This window comes from Brassica oleracea, chromosome C2 (genome assembly GCF_000695525.1).
Source record: "Brassica oleracea var. oleracea cultivar TO1000 chromosome C2, BOL, whole genome shotgun sequence".
NCBI classification, from domain to species: Eukaryota; Viridiplantae; Streptophyta; class Magnoliopsida; order Brassicales; family Brassicaceae; genus Brassica; species Brassica oleracea.
The window spans coordinates 44097472-44115640 of NC_027749.1; the positions used below are offsets into that span (position 1 = coordinate 44097472).

General features: G+C 38.7%; 2 protein-coding genes across 3 annotated transcripts; both read left to right on the plus strand.

Annotated features, from left to right (window-relative positions):
* Positions 1-7229: 7229 nt before the first annotated feature.
* On the plus strand, positions 7230-9550 carry LOC106325934 (GDSL esterase/lipase At2g03980-like). Its single transcript, XM_013763985.1, has 4 exons — positions 7230-7579; positions 7908-8038; positions 8123-8347; positions 8916-9550. The coding sequence occupies exons 1-4, from the start codon at positions 7303-7305 to the stop codon at positions 9375-9377; spliced, it is 1095 nt and encodes a 364-aa protein (XP_013619439.1). The 5' UTR covers positions 7230-7302; the 3' UTR covers positions 9378-9550.
* A 935-nt stretch (positions 9551-10485) lies between these two features.
* On the plus strand, positions 10486-12837 carry LOC106326214 (GDSL esterase/lipase At2g03980-like). 2 transcript variants are annotated; one of them, XM_013764236.1, is made up of 6 exons: positions 10486-10643; positions 10987-11311; positions 11509-11540; positions 11582-11677; positions 11760-11987; positions 12257-12837. In XM_013764236.1, the coding sequence occupies exons 2-6, from the start codon at positions 11026-11028 to the stop codon at positions 12719-12721; spliced, it is 1107 nt and encodes a 368-aa protein (XP_013619690.1). In that variant the 5' UTR covers positions 10486-10643; positions 10987-11025; the 3' UTR covers positions 12722-12837. The 2 variants fall into 2 exon arrangements, with proteins under 2 accessions (XP_013619690.1, XP_013619689.1); XM_013764235.1 differs by lacking the exons at positions 10486-10643; positions 11509-11540 and having other exon boundaries at positions 10994-11302; positions 11541-11677.
* The last annotated feature ends 5332 nt before the right edge of the window (positions 12838-18169 follow it).

Consider the following 18169-nt stretch of genomic DNA (forward strand, 5'->3'; position numbering starts at 1 on the left):
TTTTATCCATACACTCATTGTCTTGATTAACTTTCAAGAATCGTGAAAGTTCTTATAACATGTTTGCTTAGAAACAATATGTCCTTAATTTGCCATTGACGATAAAATAACCCGCTAAGGGATTTTGGTCGACTCTGTTTTGTCAGGTTATTCAGGTGTTGTGGTTCCTTGTCGCGCTTTCAGTTGAGAAAATGACTAAGGACGTTTTTCGATTCTTAAGGACGAGAAACCGAATGGTAGAGTTAAGAGGGAAAGGTTCTTTATTCGTTTTTCCAGCGACAATCGAGTGTTGGGCAGCCAATCCCTTACTCGTTAGTCGGAAAAAGGTTTAGATTTCGCTCTATTTGGTCGGTCAATGCGTCTGAAGCATAGGTGACATGTGGCCAATGGGTCCTTCAGCTAAGTGTCTGATCAGGACATAGCTGAATAGTGGGATGTGAGTATCCGCGTATCGTCTGTTGGCAGTACGGGAATCACTCGATGCGATGATTGTCCTATGACGGGCAGGGTTCATCGATCGTTCGTTGGTCGATTAGGACCAGGACAAATTTTTGACTTTGGTGTTGTTACAGCTGGACCGGTTAGGGCTGCCTACGTACCTCGGATGAGGATCAAGCCATTCATAGTTCGTTTTACCCGAGTAAAAGTGGCTGTTTGAAACGCATTTACCCGGTCGAGTAGAAGTGACAGCGGAAGTGCATTTACTCGGTATTTTATTTTATTTTTATTTTATTTTATTTTATTTTATTTTTTTTGTGGTGCCCATCAAAGGTCGAGTAAAGAAGCGGGGCGAAGGGATCAATGATGCGTCTGTTACTCGCCTTGCGTTAGACCTCCTTATGAGTAGAAGCGGCGTAAGTGCATTGAGTTCCATGCTCGGGGCACTTCTTCTCTGCGTGATGTTTCAAGTCGATAGACACCTGGTTTGACGACTTTGACAATCTTGTAAGGTCCTTCCCATCTGGCCCCAAGCTTGCCGGCGTTGAGTTCTTTAGTGTTTTCGAACACTTTGCGCATGACGAGATCACCGAGTTTGAGCGGTCTTGGTCGGGCCTTCTTGTTGTAGTAGCTCTCTATTTGGTGCTGATAATTTTGGATCCGGAGCAGAGCTTGGTCCCTTCGTTCCCCGATCTCATCGAGGGCGTCGAGCAGCATGTCTTGGTTGAGCTCAACATGCTGGGGCATTTTCGAGCGTCGGAGGCTTGTAACGTTGACCTCTTCGGGAGCCATCGCCTTGACACCGTATGCGAGGGAGAAATGTGTTGATTTGGTCGCACCTCTTGGTGTTCTACGCTGACTCCACAGGACTCCGTCGAGTTCGTCGGCCCAGTGTCCCTTCTTCAAGTCTAGGCACTTCTTGATGTCGTTAATGATAAGTTTGTTGGAGGATTCAGCCTGACCATTTCCTTGTGGGTAGCGGGGGGTCGAAGGACTTAGTCGGATGTTCCACTTGCTGCAGAATTCCTTGAAGTTGCCTGAAGCCAACTCAATCAAGAAATTTGCCAAAACTTAAGACTTTGATGTCGTGCGGTTCTGGTAAGTGATGTCGAGCTCGATAGCCCACTTCGTTAGTCTTCTTGATCTGTTTGTATTTGGTAGTATTGTCCGGAGAGGCTGGTCGGTAAATACCTCGACTGAATGTGATTGGAAATACGGACGGAGTTTCCTTGCTGCTTCGACTACGGCCAGGGCCATCTTCTCCAGGGTCGGGTATCGGGTGTCCGGTCCGGTCATGCGCCTACTGACTGCTGCGGGAGAGACTGCGACGTAAAGAGATAAGACATCCCTGGCATCTGGCTTGGCGAGTACATGCGGTGTAGTCAGATATTGTTTGAGTTGAGTAAATGCTTCTTCGTACTTCTCGTCCCAGGTGAACTTCTTGTTCCCGCGCAAGAGGTCATTGAATGGTAGGCACTTGTTAGTAGACCGATAGATGAATCTATTGAGTGCAGCAATCCGGCCCGTGAGCCGTTGGACTTCTCTGCTATTTTTCGGACTCGGGAGGTCGAGGACCGCCGAGATCTGCTTCGGATTGGCTTCAATCCCTCGTTGTGTTACGATGTAACCGAGAAATTTGCCTGAGAAAACTCCGAAGATGCATTTTGCCGGGTTTAGTTTCATGCCGTACTTGTTAAGAGTTACGAAACAAGCTCGTAGATGGCCGAGGTGGTTGGCGGCGCGCAGCGACTTAACGAGCATGTCATCGATGTATACTTCCATGGTGTCGCCGAGCTTATCTGTGAATATTCGATTCACGAGTTGTTGGTAAGTCGCTCCCGCGTTCTTCAGGCCAAGTGGCATGACTTTGTAACAGTAGGTTCCCCTATCTGTGATAAAGGCTGTTTTATCGCGATCGTCAGGATGCATCATGATCTGGTTGTATCCGGAGAATGCATCCATGAACATGAGCATCTCGTTCCCGGCTGTGAATTCGACTAGACAGTCGATGTTGGGAAGAGGGTAGCTGTCCTTCGGGCAAGCTTTATTTAGGTCTGTGAAGTCGACGCAGACGCGCCATTTCCCATTCTTCTTCTTGACCACCACTGGATTTGCTAACCATTCAGGGTAGCGAACCTCAGTGATTGAGCCGGGACCGAGTAACCGCTCAACTTCCTCGTTTACAGCCTTCGACCTATCAGGACCTAGCTTGCGTCTCTTTTGTAGGATGGGCTTAAAGGTTGGATCCACGTTAAGCTCGTGCGTCGTTATTGCCGGGTCGATACCCTTCATATCCGACATGGACCACGCGAACGTAGATACATTCTTCTTGAGGAAGTCGAGAATCGACTGTTGCATATCATCAGATAGATATGCGCCGATACGGGCGGTCCTGCTTGGGTCGGTGGCGTCAATGGGTAACTCGAGAACTTCTTCCTTCTGAGGATAGACTTTGGCGATCAGGGGAGAGACAGAGTTGACGGGTAGAGAAGAACGTTGGAGCTTAACGGTGGCTATTAATAGGTCTCGCGCGGTCTGCTGATCTCCTCGTAATGTTTTAATTGCACCGTCTGTTCCCGGGAACTTGATGCACTAGTGATAGGTGGATGGGACCACCGGTATCGAGTGAATCCATGGGGTCCCAAAAATTGCATGATAAGGCGCCTTCGTGCTGACGACAGCGAATTTAACCGTTTGAGTAACTCTGCAGGCACGTACTGGGAGACGGATAGTTCCTAGTATTGTCTCGGAGGAGCCTTTGAATCCGGTTAATGTTCTGGATGATGCCTTGATATCGTTGAGATCGATGCCCATCCTTTGGAGTGTTCCTCGGAAAATGAGGTCGACGGAGCTTCCCGTATCGATGAGTACTTTTGTGACGTCGTACTCCCTAATCCCTAGGACGACAAGAAGGGGTCGTTATGGGGGATTTGAATTCCAGCGGTGTCGTTAGGCGAGAAGGTTATCGGAGGGTGATTTGGTGACTTAGTCGGCCACCTCTGCGATGTCGCGGCTTGTCGGTGGTAATCCTTGACAGAGCGAACATAATTACCACAAGGAGGGGAGCCGCCCGTGATGACATTTAGTTGCGGCCTCAAGTGTGCCTTCTTGGAGTCTAAAAAGGCGCGCAGGTCAGCAGATGCGTTGTCGTCGTTTTGCGACAGCGTAGAACTGCCTGGCGTCTTAGTTCGTTCTAACTGCCTCCGGAGGTCTGTCGGCTTCGAGCGGTTGAGGAGGACGTGTATATCGCATATGTCGGCATTGAGCTTGTCTCGAAGATCGCTGCCCAAATGTTTCGGACGCGGTTTGGGGACAGGATTGCTGGTTAGGACACGTCTAGACTTTCGTGCGTTAAGCGTCAGCCGAAGATCATTATCTATGGGATTGTTATTATCTTCAGGCTCGAGCTTTCGCTTGAGTACATCTCTAAAATCTCCGGATGAAGGTGTGTCATCGTTTTCTTCGTCGGATGATAGAGCGTGTTGAGAGAGTATAACCTCTACGCACCTGCGGTTCGTCGGCTGTTCTTTGTCAGCTGAAGAGTCATCGTTACCATCATCCTTTAGAGCCTTGTCCTCGTCCTGTGTTCGTTTTTCGTTTTGTCGGCCTTTGCCGATTGCCTTACGCTGGGTTCTTCTTTCCTTATTTTTCTCCAACTTTTGCCATTTTTGGGCTTGGCTTTTAGAGGCTCGACTTTGAAGTCGCCGCTGGCGAGAGACAAGAGATAGTGTGATATTTGCAATTCTTGGTGAGATCAACGGTTCTGGAAGGACCCGTTGTTCGGTCAGGTTGGGTTGTGCAGACAGCATTAGTTGGCTCGTCGGGCGAGTCAAGTTCCCTGACCCACTTGTTCTATCCTTCTCCTCGGACCACCATGGTCGAGGTTGGTACGTTGTTCTCATCGACGATATACATAAAACCGTTCTTACTGTTGTTCTTGTTGCTAGAGGCATGCTGACGCGGTTCTGCCCGAGTGTCCGCTGTTTTGGTCGTTGGAGGTTTCGCTGCGTTCAGCCTACTGATGATCGCCTTTGTATCCTCTTCCATTCGGATGAAGTTGTGAAGGCGAGCGATGGCATCTTGGAGCGAGGTGGTTGGGTTTTGGTATAAGTCCTCACGAAACTTGGAGCGGACCCATAAGGTGTTCATCAGGGCGTCGATGGCGATGTCATATGGGATCGCGATCCTTGAGACTAATGTTTTGAATTTTTCCATGTAGTCGCGGAGGCTCTGATCTTGGGTTTGCGACAGGTTCCATAGACTAAAAGCAGTAGAGCTGCGCTTTGTAAACATAATGTATGTCTTGAGGAATGCCGCTGATAGATCGCGGAAGTTACTGATTGAGTTCTCTTCGAGTTGAGAGAACCAGGTCAGGGCCTGCTCGTGGAGGGTCTCGATGAACAGTTGACAGTAGCCAGCGTCCCTTTCTTCGTCGGAGAGACGAGCCCATGCCATTGCGATATTTAAAGCTGTCATGTGTTCGACGGGGTTTCCTCTGGGCTTGTACTCCGGAAGGCGAAACTTTTCTATCTTTCTGAGTTGTACATCGGTTAGTGTACTGGTGAAAGGGGTTCGGGAGGTTGCAGCGAGCACGCTCTCGATTTGCGGAGCCGCACTAATAGCTTGATGGATCTTGGAACTTATGTGCTAAAAGTTGAGTTTGAGTTCGGCGATATCGCTATGGTCGTGAGATCTGGTCCGATCTGAGGAGCGTCAGAAGGGAGAGGTTCGTTAGGCTCCGACACATCTGAACCGTGGTCGCCGCCCGTCGCCGTAGGGTTTGTGTTGAAGAGACGATGGTGGATCAGTTGAGGACGGCTTGTTTGGCCGTCAGGAGCTGTGAGTGCTGCGACCAGGGCAGCAAGCTGTTCGTTTGTCATTTTTTGAACTTCGTCTTGTCGAGCGAATCGCGCCATGATGGAGCTCATGAAATCTGCGGGGATTGGTGGTGCAGCTTCAGGCGTAGGAGTCGGTTCTTCTCTTGAAGCGCCGAACGTGGCGTCGTCTTGAGCCATGTAGATAGTCTAGAAACGTTGGTTTATTCCTGTCCCACGGTGGGCGCTAATTGTTTGTACAGGGTTCAATCGACTAGATTGAAACTTGAAAGTACTCGAAGGTGGGATGAATAAAGACGTTTTATTAGATCTGACCAAGGGATTACAAGAGTGACAAAGAGGTTAAGGGGTGAGGTCGGTGCTCGGGGAGCTAACCAGAAAGGTACAAAGCGGTAAGAGATAAAGAGAAACTAAAACCCTAGATCTATCTGCTCGGTCTGTGTGTGTAAAGTGTCGATCCTCTTCTTGTTGTTGTCTCCTCTCCTTTTATAAGCTCCCTGTCCTCGGATGCCCTAGTCCGAATATGTCTTTTTGGGCATTATCCAAGAAGGCCGAGTATATGGGCCTTCGGGGGGTCTCTTCAAGCCATATACTTTTAGTCGGCTTCGGCTTCGTCGTTGGCTAAAAGCACTCTGGGGCCGAGCCGATGAACCTATTCGCCGAACCGAGTAAATTCTTCGCTTAGCGGGCAAGACCTTGTTATTTGATGGGCCTTGTGGAGGGATATGATCCATCTCCTACAACGACGAAGATGAGGAGGGTTTCATGTACGGGTCAGTAGTTTTCCAACCTTGTTGATTAGATGATAATGATGGAATTTGATCTCTACTTAGTAAGTGCATGTCGCGTTGTAGCATCATATGGAAGTGTTGTTCTTCTTCTTCTTGTGTTTCAAAAGCGCAACGGGCATTCTGTTCAAAAGCATGTAGAGCAAAACAGATGGTATCCGATATCTTTATTGAAAAATCGCGAGAGATTGCAAAAGCAAATAAGGGAAGAACATGTGCAAGTTTAAAGTGTGTATGGATAATAGACTTTGGAAAAGTATGTTTAAGCGTAATTTTCTCTTGATTTGGACTCTAATTTGATTTTCTCTTCATTTGGATTCTAATTTAATCCTCGATCAAATGTTACTGATACAACATTCTTTTTTTGGGTCAAAACTGATACAACATTCATAAATTACTGTATTTCATAACAATATGGACAAGTACGTGGGAGGTTAATGTGTAGGAGTATATAGTTAGTTCATGAGTAACATTTACTGCACATGCCACTAGGGTGGATATAAATATTTGAAACAATTACATATAAGGTCACTTTTACACTAAATATTTATGGGCTTAACCTACGGTGTAGAACTGCTGCATCGATAAAGATGTATCTACTAGACACGCAAAGACCACTAGAACAGCGCTAAGCTTTTTCCGGTTATTTTTTCGTGGCGTAAAAAATACAAAGACTTTTTGACCAAAAATGAAATACAAAGACTTCAATAAGAAGTTAGCAAAGGCAATCTTGTTAAATACTCCTTCACCAATTACGGTTATGTCTTATTTCAATCGATTTAATTATTTGCTTATATCCTTGAGAACGATTAAATTTTGTAACGTACGTCTTGATTTATATTGGGCAGCTGCCTATCTAAATAAAACCTCTATGCATACTTTTCGCCTCAATAATTACCAGCAGGAATAGACAGAGAATTTACAACGGAAGCTTTTATGTATATTCAGCTGTCTCGGATTAGATATTTATGTTAAAAGTTTGGATACACCGTTCGTCGCCATAGGAGGTTTTTTTTAAAGAAAAAAGTTTCAATATTGTTTTTTTTTCAGTTCATATATAGGATTAGGTAACACTTAACAATGGTTAATTATAGCTTTTACCATGTTGTATTATATATTTAGCTTGTGTAAAAGCTGTATGATGCTTTCCAAATCGCTTATAATTAACTTTCATCTTCGTTCTTTCCTATTTGCAAGGTTCATTTCGTTTCTTTCTCTAACCCCAAAAGAGAAAGATAGAAATGGGTTTGCCTTCTCTAAAGCCATGCCTTCTTTTGATCTTCCTTTTTCTTCTCAATGTCTCCACCATTAACTCGAAGCCATCAAAAGTAGAACCTGTGCTTTTTGGCGGGAATTTTCAGGCTTTGTATGTTATAGGAGATTCATTGGTTGATTCAGGGAACAATAACAATCTTAACACGTCTGTCAAAGCGAATTTTGCTCCTTATGGTTCTGACTTTGAAGGAGGCAAACCCACCGGCCGTTTTAGCAATGGCAAAACAATTGCTGATTACATTGGTAAGAACGAAACAAAATTTGTATTTCTCTCCTTTTTGTTTACGGATGTTTTATAGGTTGTGTAATTAATTACTCAAAGGACTTATAACATTAACCAGTGATTGTTTTCTTTTCTGATAATTAGGTCAAAAATTATTTCCGATTGGTAATTTTATGGAAATTGTGTACTCTTAATAACTTAATAAATATTGAAAGTTAAGACAGATACATTGTTCTAGGTGGGGATTTTGGAAAATGAATATGAGTTCCTACAATTCTATAAACTATACAAAATAACTAAAAATATTGGCATTTAAACCTTGTCTAATGGTCTTGGATGTTTTTTCAGCTATTTATTATGGGCTTCCTTTGGCTCCTGCGTATATGGGATTATCAGAAGAACAAAAGAACAATATCTCAACTGGTATTAATTATGCTTCTGCTAGCTGTGGGATTTTTCCTGATACAGGAACGCAACTGGTAAGTTTCAATATTCTACAAAATGATCTTTAGTTGCAATATTGGTAAACTAATGAGTTTTATACGATTCTTTCTATGAAAAAGGGCAAATGTCTTTCGTTGAGTGCCCAAGTTGATCTATTCGAAAAGACCATCGACAATAATCTGAAGAAAAAGTTTAAGACGAACTCAGAGCTCACTAAACACTTGGCTGGATCGTTGTTCATGACTGCGATTGGAGTTAACGATTACGCTTTCTACTTTAAAGAGACAACCGATCCAAATGAATTCGCAAAAAAGCTTCTTCATGATTTCTTGAAGCAGATTAAGGTAAAATAAAATGATGTTTGAATTTTCGCCAATTTTTCATTGGCCTCTACGTTAACTAATGGTAATATTGTTTGATTGAGATAGACCGAACCAAACATATTAGCTTAACAGTGAACCGGATGAGACTTAAACTTACAAACTTTTGAAAAACTGAAACCAAAAAATATCTTTTTAAATGCTAATAGATAATATGTTTTTTTTAAATATTGTTTCAAGAAGATGTACTCTTTTGCATTTTCTATGCATTTTTAATAAATAATAATGATAGACTGTGAGTTATAAAAATAATTATATTTATTAAATTTTTGTTAATTTAAAAATAGAGAAAATAGATAATCACAGAATATAATTAATAAAGCTATAATTAAATTTTAGTATGTGTGAAAACTTTAAAATGTAGATTTTTGATATAGGAGTTTTTTTATAGGAGTATAGTTTATAAAATAAAAATATATAAATCGAATTAAATAAATCTTTAATATATATATTAGTCTGAGTTTAGGCTCAAATATTTTTTTCAGGGTTAATCGAGATGCATTGTACAAAATATTCTGATTTTTGTTTGCAGAGATTGCATGAGTTAGGAGCAAGGAAGTTCTTCATCAACAATCTTAAACCATTAGGATGTTACCCAAATTACATAGTAGCTAACACCGTACCACGTGGAAGCTGCAGCAAGTATTTAAACAAAGCGGTTGCCAAATACAACGTCAAGCTAAGGAAAAGCCTGACTCATTTGAAAAAAACATTCTCCGAAGCTTCTTTCTTATACTCAGATTACTTCAACTTCATGTTGGGACTTCGCGGACCATCGACCAATCAAGTTAGTTCGAATCTAATGAACTCGATAAGCCCATGTTGCCCTAGCGTTTATGATGGAGATAAACGCACGAGTTGCACGCCACGATCAAGCTCGTGTAAGGTGCCAGATACACATATTTTCTTTGATCCATTTCATCCGACTGAATTGGCGAATTTCATGTACTCAATTGGATGTTTCCAGCAGAGAAAAGTTTGCCAAGTTGTGTGAGTAAATAAATTAACTTTACTCAGCAACAATCTTAAAAAATCACAACTTTACTTGTTGCTGCCGTTGTTTATTTTGCTCTCATGATCAATATGTGTTTCGAAACATTTGTGTACCTAACCTCAACGTTTTCGCATATTCGATTCAGTGTGATTACTTTATCACTGATTTCTCAATGGTGATTGTGTCAATGTTCTAAATATGAGTCATGTAGGCGTTTATGCTCACCTAAGCGGTCCTAAGCGGTCCCAAAGTTTGCGTGTTATTTTTTTGACCTAATCGCTTTAACATTAATATATAGCCAAAAGTCATAACTCATTTACATACAAAAGCTTCAAAACTTCAGAGTTTAGGTCATGTAAACGGTAAACCATTAAAGAGCAAATTAAACAAAAAACAAACATGATTCCGTGCGGATGAGAATAACATAACAATTCTAAGATTTCATATAAGCAAGAGGGCGTATAATTAAAAGAAAGAGAAGAATCCAATTAAATATACATAGAAGATCATTGAACATATGTTGTAAGTTCGTGGAACTTCGTGTAACCATACATAACTAGTCCATTAACCATGCATGCGTCCCTGTTAACGTCTACATAGTATGTATAATGACAATGAAGAGCTGTACTTGTAAATATTTACTATTTCTGACATTCAGAACCATGCTTACTTTCAGTGTTCGGCGCCTTGTCGGCAAATCGGGTCTGAACGAAATAATCTTTTCAAACTATTTTTGTTTTGAATAATCCGTGTAAGTGATTAGTTAGTTTGTCAAATTAATATGTTTGAGTTCTTTAGTCCTCATAAATTGTTGTTATTACTTTCACTTTACCATTTGGTGAATAATTTTACAGAAAATAATAAATCATGCTTTACTTTTTATGTTGGTTTTTATTAGCAATATTATTATGTTTCTGAAACAATATTATTATTTCAGGTTTTTTATATATAAAAAGGACCACAATTTGTTTGCTTGCCTTAAGTTTCGGCGAGCCTGAGCACGACACTGCAGCCACTACGTCCATTCTCAAACCACTCGAATACATATATATCTATATATATTGACACACACGTGTATTATGCATATCTTGAATGTTACATCGTTTTATGATAAAAGTGTTTTGTATTTTCCGGTTTATATTTCGCCGAGCAGAAAATCATCCCAGATAAATAATTGCTATGAATAATTTATATTCCACTGTTCATGTCAAATACACCAGCGTTTATCGAGCTTAATTTCACTTCATTTTCTTCTCTGTTTCATCGGTAACTCCTTGTTCTTTCTCATTTCCAATTTTCTATTTCTATTTATTTTCAATTTTATATCATATGGTTTTGCTGATATACTACTTTATTCACATCTATTGTTATTCATCTAATGTTCTCATTTCCTCGTGCAGCTTTAGATTAAAAAACAAGTCTTTTGGTCTCATTTGTTGCTATTTAGATTATATAATGTCCTGAATTAGATTATTTATACTTAAAAGGTTGGATTCTTTGTTGTTTGTTACTTTTATTTTTTAACTATTATTATTGGAGTATGTTTGAAAGCTGTTTGATGCTTTCTAAATAGATAATTGACTTCTCTTAGTGCATTTTCATTTGGCAGGGTTAAGTTCTTTCTTTTTCTCTACAGAAAATACAAGAAATGGGTTTGCCTTCTTATCTAAAGCCATACCTTCTTTTTCTCCTCTTGTGTCTTCTCAATGTTATCACAATTAACTCCAAAAAATCATTAAAAGGAGAGGCCGTGCTTTTTGGCGGGAATTTTCCAGCTTTGTATGTTATTGGAGATTCATTGGTTGATCCAGGAAACAATAATCATCTTTTGACGCTAGTCAAAGCGAATTTTAAACCTTATGGTTCTAACTTTGAAGGAGGCAAAGCTACCGGCCGTTTTAGTGATGGCAAAACAATTGCTGATTATATTGGTAAGAACAAAAAGAATTATTAACGTTTTGGTTTCTTAATATTCTTTTCGATTTTCTATGATTCTGTGACTAATTTCGCAAAAAAAACTAGTAAATGTTTTTTAGAATGAAATAAATAACTAGTAAACTTACAAATAATTAAATCTACATATATATGCTATAATTTAAATTAGTGAAAATGTTAACCCTCTTTGTTATGTTATTCTTTTTCAGCTATTTGGCTCCTGCTTACATGGGATTATCTTTTTTTTTTTTTTTTTTTTTTTTTCACACATGGGATTATCTAAAAAAGAAAAAAACAACCTCTCAACGGGTTTTAACTATGCTTCTGCTAGCTGTGGGATTTTTCCTGACACAGGAAAGCAATTTGTAAGTTTCAATATTCCACCAAAAGATCTTAGCAATATCTAAAAACTATAATGAGTTTTATTAATATTATTTGTATGAACAGGGAAGATGTCTCTCGATGAATGTCCAAATCGATCTACTCAATAAAACTATTAAGAAAAATCTTAAGAAAAAGTTCAAGAGGCAGTCAGAGCTTAGTAGACACTTGGGTGGATCGTTGTTTATGACCGCGATTGGGGTCAATGATTACGCTTTCACCTATAAAAAGAACGCAACCGATGCGAATGAGTTTGCAAGCAAGCTTCTTAATGAGTTCTTGATACGCCTCGAGGTACAAAATGTTAGGGTTTTCAATATAATTGCCTTGGCCATACATTATTTAGTTTTAGTTAGGACTGTCTATTTCAGAACCGATTCATATATATCTTAACCTAATAAATACACCAATCCGAAGAGTCTTTCCAGAAAAAACATAATGTTCAGATTTTGTGAAAGTGAAACAATTTTTTTGAAAAAAATCGTACGTAGCACGATTTTTATAATGTTAATCTTAGGAGCACGGGAGACTTGATATGCGTAAGATTTTAATTTATTTTGCAGAGATTATATAACTTAGGAGCACGGAACTTCTTCGTGAACAACATTAAACCTTTAGGTTGTTACCCAAATATCATTGCAGAGACGGTACCTCGTGGAAGCTGCGACGACTCTTTAAACCTTGCTATCGACATTTTCAATGTTCAGCTTAGAGAAAGCCTGTCTCATATGCGTCACAAGCTCTCCAACACTTCTTTCTTATACTCTGACTACTTCAACTTCATGTTGGAACTTCGTGGACCTTCGAGCAATCAAGTTAGTTCGAATCTATTGAACACAACAAGCCCATGTTGTCCTAAAGTTTATAATGGAGGTTCAACTACGACTTGTTTGCCGTTCTCAAAGGCGTGTAAGGAACCAGACATGTTTATCTTCTTCGATCCGCGCCATCCAACTCAAATAGCGAATTTCATGTATGCTATTCGGTGCTTTCAGGAGAGACAAGTTTGTCATGTGGTGATAGATTAAGCTTGACGAGTATATCAGTTGTATAGTGTGATAGTTAAAAATAATCGAAGTACGATGGAACAGTAAAAACTAGTGGATAAAGTTTTTGCATAATAATAATATAACTAGATTTTTAATCCGTGCTTTTTGGTACTAATTTTGTTGTTTTATCTGCAAATAGATCAATAAGTCTTTTGTTTGATTATATAAAATGTTACATGATCAAGTTTTAATTATGCGGGTATGTTATTTGTTACTTAATTATATAAAAAGAGCGGGAATATGGTTATTTCTATATTAAACATTGAGAAATTACTTAGGATAACTTTTTTTAAGTTTTTGTCACAAAAATAGTCTTCAAAGAAGAAAATTGTCAAATTAAGTTTTATTAAACGGTAAAAATGTATTTTTATCCTAAGGTTAAATAATTTAGACTTAAGGTTTAGAGTTAAGGGGTGGGGGGTTTGGGGATAGGGTTTCAAATTAAAAAAAAATATTAAAAATTTCAAAATAAAAATAGGCTATTTTGGTCATTTCCTTTTTTAAGGACTATTTTGTGACAAAAACTTATAAATAGCTATTTGAGAGAATTGCCATTAGACATAAGTCATATGATTTGATTAATAAGAAATTTTATAGAGTGTACAGTATGAAGAAATATTTATTTTACAATGTGTCACACAACTGTTTTATGTTTGCAAATAAGTTAAACAATGGTTGTATTTCTAAACATATAAAGTGGCCCAAATTTTTTTTTTAGTTTTGTGATAAAATCTTAAAATAATTTAGTTAGAGATTTTTTATATCAAATACTTTTTAAAAGTATTGCAGATTTTAATTGATTTGTTATTATCAAAAACATGTATGGGCTATGAAATAGATTATATATAAACATAACCCATTTAATTAATTAACAGATTTGGGCCATATCTAATTTATTTCACAAACATAGGCTAAAATAAGAAAATCTGTAATCCAATGTATAGGTAAATACGAAGTTTTTTAACTTTAAATCTATGTGCACTCAGATTTATATAAAAGTATTGCTACCGACTCTGTTTTTTTTTATATGTAGTCATATTCAAAATACATGCATGTAATAGTAACATCTTACAATACTAAAAGTTGGTGACATAAAGTTTTGAGAGTGTCCACATCATCCAAAAATTCTCAACCAATCAAATTGACAACTCATTTATATACAAGCCATGTCATTTAAAAAATATTTATATTCTTCTGTATTTGTGTTTATTGGCTACATTAATATGAAAGTCCCGTAATTTCCATCCTAATCGTTCTCTTCCCAAAACGTCTGCCGATCGAGATTCTTTAGGACTTAATGGTATTGTCTCCTGAAGCTTTGAATCAGCTTATCATGGTCTCATTAAACCATAAGATTTTCTTTCTTCCTCCAATATCAACTGCAGTCTCCTACTATGACGCCGCTTTGCATTCTCCGGTCAGATTATGAATACGACGGATCCACGTTTAATCGCTAACGCCACTCAAGAGTTATTTTTTTTTGCAGATTCAACACAATCGGCAATATCAAAGCTTCATGAAAGGAAATTAAAGGCAAATGATCTCAAATACAGACAAAGGTAAGAACCAATACAGTCTATTTTTTTTAAACACCAGAATTCCACTAACGATCAACTGGACTAACTTATGATAATATATTCTTAATTAAATTGAAGCTCATGTCATATACTCATATGTACTGTCTGACTGTTGCTTGCAGTTGCTCGACATGTTAATCCCTGGGTTTAAGGTTTTGATCCAGTCGTATCAGTGTGGGATTAGTTTTTTACACAAGAAGATACAATAAAGCTAATCGGGAGTCGTATCAGTGTAGCTTCTGATACGTTTCTCCTGCTCTCTAATTTCTCCGATCACGTTGAATAGGTTGATTAGGAAAGGGATCCCGCCGGTATTAAGGGAAAAGGTTTGCCTTTCTCTTTCTGATGCTGCCAAGAAAAGTCCACCGCCCTAGAGAATTATTACAGTGATTTGAGCAGGCCGAGAAGGAAAGGCCACATTGACAACACAACAGATCGATCGTGTGAGTCTGATCTCATTCGAAGTCTCAATTTTTTTTTGTTATCCAGCGAAATTGATGTATTTTATATTCAGTTAATTTTCCAGGATATATTGGTGTTGTTTTAATTGGTTATAAGCTCTGTTTCTGTGTTTCATATTGTAATTTTATGTAGTCTCAAAAGCATTGAGAAAACAAGATGCTATCGATGCTGTTATGGTTGAAAATTTAGAATACTGTTTCTTCTCTTTAATGATTTGACCTTTAAATCATTTTTCTTTTGATGATATTAAAAAAGCTTTGGTGGTCCATGTGAATTCGTTGGTGTGTTGCCTTGTTTTGATCCTCCAAGACATGATACCTTAATACAGTATCAACATAAAGATGATCATTGGTTAATATCTGTCTATTTACTTCTATTTTTGGCTTTAATCTTATGTAGTATTGGTTTTCTTATAGGGGATTAACTTGCTATTGCCAAATAGATTCGACATAGGCTTGGTATGGAATCAAACATGTATCCATCAGCATCAGCTTCTCTACTTGGTAATCACAAAGACAAAAGCCTAGCTGATGTCCCCGTTGAACAGTTGATTGAGAATGCTGATGTCTTTGCTGCTGTCTTCCCAGGTTGGTTAAGAAGAGTTTTTTTGTTCATGAACATGCTCTCTCTCTCTCTCTCTCTCTACAGCGATGTTTCGGTTTATGTTTCAGCCAGAGCAGAAGTACGAGATTGTGAAGAAGTTGCAAGAATTGAAGCGTATATGTAGGATGACTGGTGATGGATGCTCTCCTGCTTTGAAGAGAGCCAATATTGGTATCACTGTTGCTGCTGCTGCTGCTACAGATGCTGGGTGAGGCACTTCTGATATTGTTCTCACCAAGCCTTGACTCAGTGTTATCATCAGCGCGTTTTAACCACTGAAGCTATTTTCCAAAGAATAATGAGCTATACAGTCAGTGCTCTCTTTTAAGCTATAGTTTTTCACTGTATTCTCTCTTCTCTAATCTCACTTTGTTTTCCCATGTTGTTTTCTAACAGATTTATGCAGTCTCAATCACCATTCGTACAGTGTAAAGTAAACAACCTTGCATGTATTTTTGAACATCTTCAAATATTCATGTTTACGTTCTCTTTGTACCTCTTTTATAGTTTGGCTCATGCTCATTGTTTTAATATGGATAGTGAGTTTCTCTCTTTTTAAAACTTCCTCCAAGTGCTTTAAATGTTAACTGCTCCACATGAATAATCATGACTATCTCAAAGGGAAAAGTCGTGCCTTCTCCTAGACCAGATAGCTGGAAAATCAAATAAATCTTTGCAACTGGCATTGTCTTTGGAGGCTATTGGCTTTAGTGGCCATCTTTTTCTTTTGTGCTGCTTACAGAACCAACTTCTTCCCGGTATCTAAAATATACACAATCTTTCTCTCTCTTTTTCTTCAATCAACCTCTCCAATATCACACAAGCATACTAGCTCTCTCTGTTCTTTTCTTTAGAGAACGTTCCATGTGAGAGACTTCAGAGGCAATAAACATGATATGATGTCCGCTTTGTACTTACAAGTCAGTATTGTGAGCCAAACCCGTATATTCATCACTTGATCAAGAGGTAAGTATTTTGTAGAATGACCTGGTTTGCTCTTACTTATTACCTTCTAATAACAAAAGCGGTAAAGCATAAAACATTTTTTCATTTCTATTTGCTTTTATTTACCGATATGCTGTGTGAAAATATTTTTCTGCATTTCTTTTAGATGTGTATTCTCAATTCATATTTACGATATGCATATGAGTAGTCATCTCTGTGTCCTTGCTGTACCGTCGTAAGAACTTGCGAGCCGGAGTTCAATACAATCCCGCTTATTTATGAATAATTTTTGTTAAATTGTCTGAGTATTATACATGTAACTACGGGTCATTTATAATGTTGTCCAAAATTTGAGTGTCATTTATTAAGTGCCGACTTCTGAAAGTATTTTACATTGCTATGGTTACTGTTTTTGCTTCCTTGGTTACAAATATGTTCTATACTAATTTAACTTTATATTGTACGCTGATTTTTTTCTTGAAACATGTAATAATAATTAACTTAAGATACGCTTAGACTTATACCGATGAACCCATCTGAAATTTTATAAGAAGCGTTATACTTACGACGAATCTTAGAGCAACTCCAATGGTGGGTTTTAACCATGCAGTTGTTAAGTTATATATTGGTGTATGTATAAAAAAGTATAATAGAATTCTTGGAAACAAAACCAATAATATCTGATGATAGGAGTTTCAAGGCTCCCAATCAAATGTTGTAGAATAAAGGATGTCAAACCAGTTCTAAGTGATTCTAAAGCAAAGGAAATGCAAGACCATGCTTAATCTAAGTGCTATCAATTGATGAGATGATTTCTGAACCAGAATGCCACTGAAATCCAATAAAGGACAAAACTTTCTTTCTTATGAGATAAGAGAACTCATGGGCTAAAGGAATTGACCTTGGGTGATCAAGTTTCAATCTGAAGGTGTTAACTTTCAACCAATCTTTCTACCTTAGACCTAGACACCATGCTAAACAAACTCTATCTCTAGATGAATGCTCATTTACTAATATAACTCAAGCATCAAATCTCGTTGGTTGAATGTTATCTAAGTAATCATTAATCTCAAGTCTACTAGCCATCTTAACACTTTTAACAACAAATCTTTTTGGTAAAGAATGTTAAAAGCTTAGGAGAGTTGGTTCATGCATTTCATCAAACACCTTTCAGGTGTGAAATGCCTAGAGCTCAACTTTAGAGAGGCCAACTCTAAAATTGCATTAAAAGTACTCTACTAGCAAGGAACAAGCTGGATTTATACTAAAACACCTTAGATCTAGCTTAATCACCCTTAGTCTCCCTCACCCATGAATCCAAAGATGACTACTCACTACTCTTCATGATGAGCCCAAGAATCAATGATGATTTGGTGCTAATCATGATTAGTGATCAGATGAATCAAGCAAATCACAAGAGAAAATGATCAAGATAAGATCTTTCACCTAAAAGTTCTTTGTTATTAGATAGAAAATAAGATAAGATCCTAACTTTAGGATTACAAGAGTATTTATATGTCTTTGGAAAACCTAATGGTTTCCATTAAAAAGTCTTAAAAGCCCTTAAAAACATTAAAATTTTGACTAAGATAACACGTCGACGCGGGTTGAGACGATCGGCACCAACCCGCGTCATCCTCCCCGCGTCGGACCTTCGACGATACTCCTTCTTTGTGCGAGCGGGTGAGTGATCCCGCGCTGCTTCACCCGTGTGACTCTTCGAACAGAGTCTTCGGCAACGCGGGTAGGGGAAGATGGGGATCACCCGTGTCGCCTTCCCCGCGTCGGACCTTGATGATTCTTCTAGCTCGTGCGAGCGGGTAGTCGACCCCGCGTGATC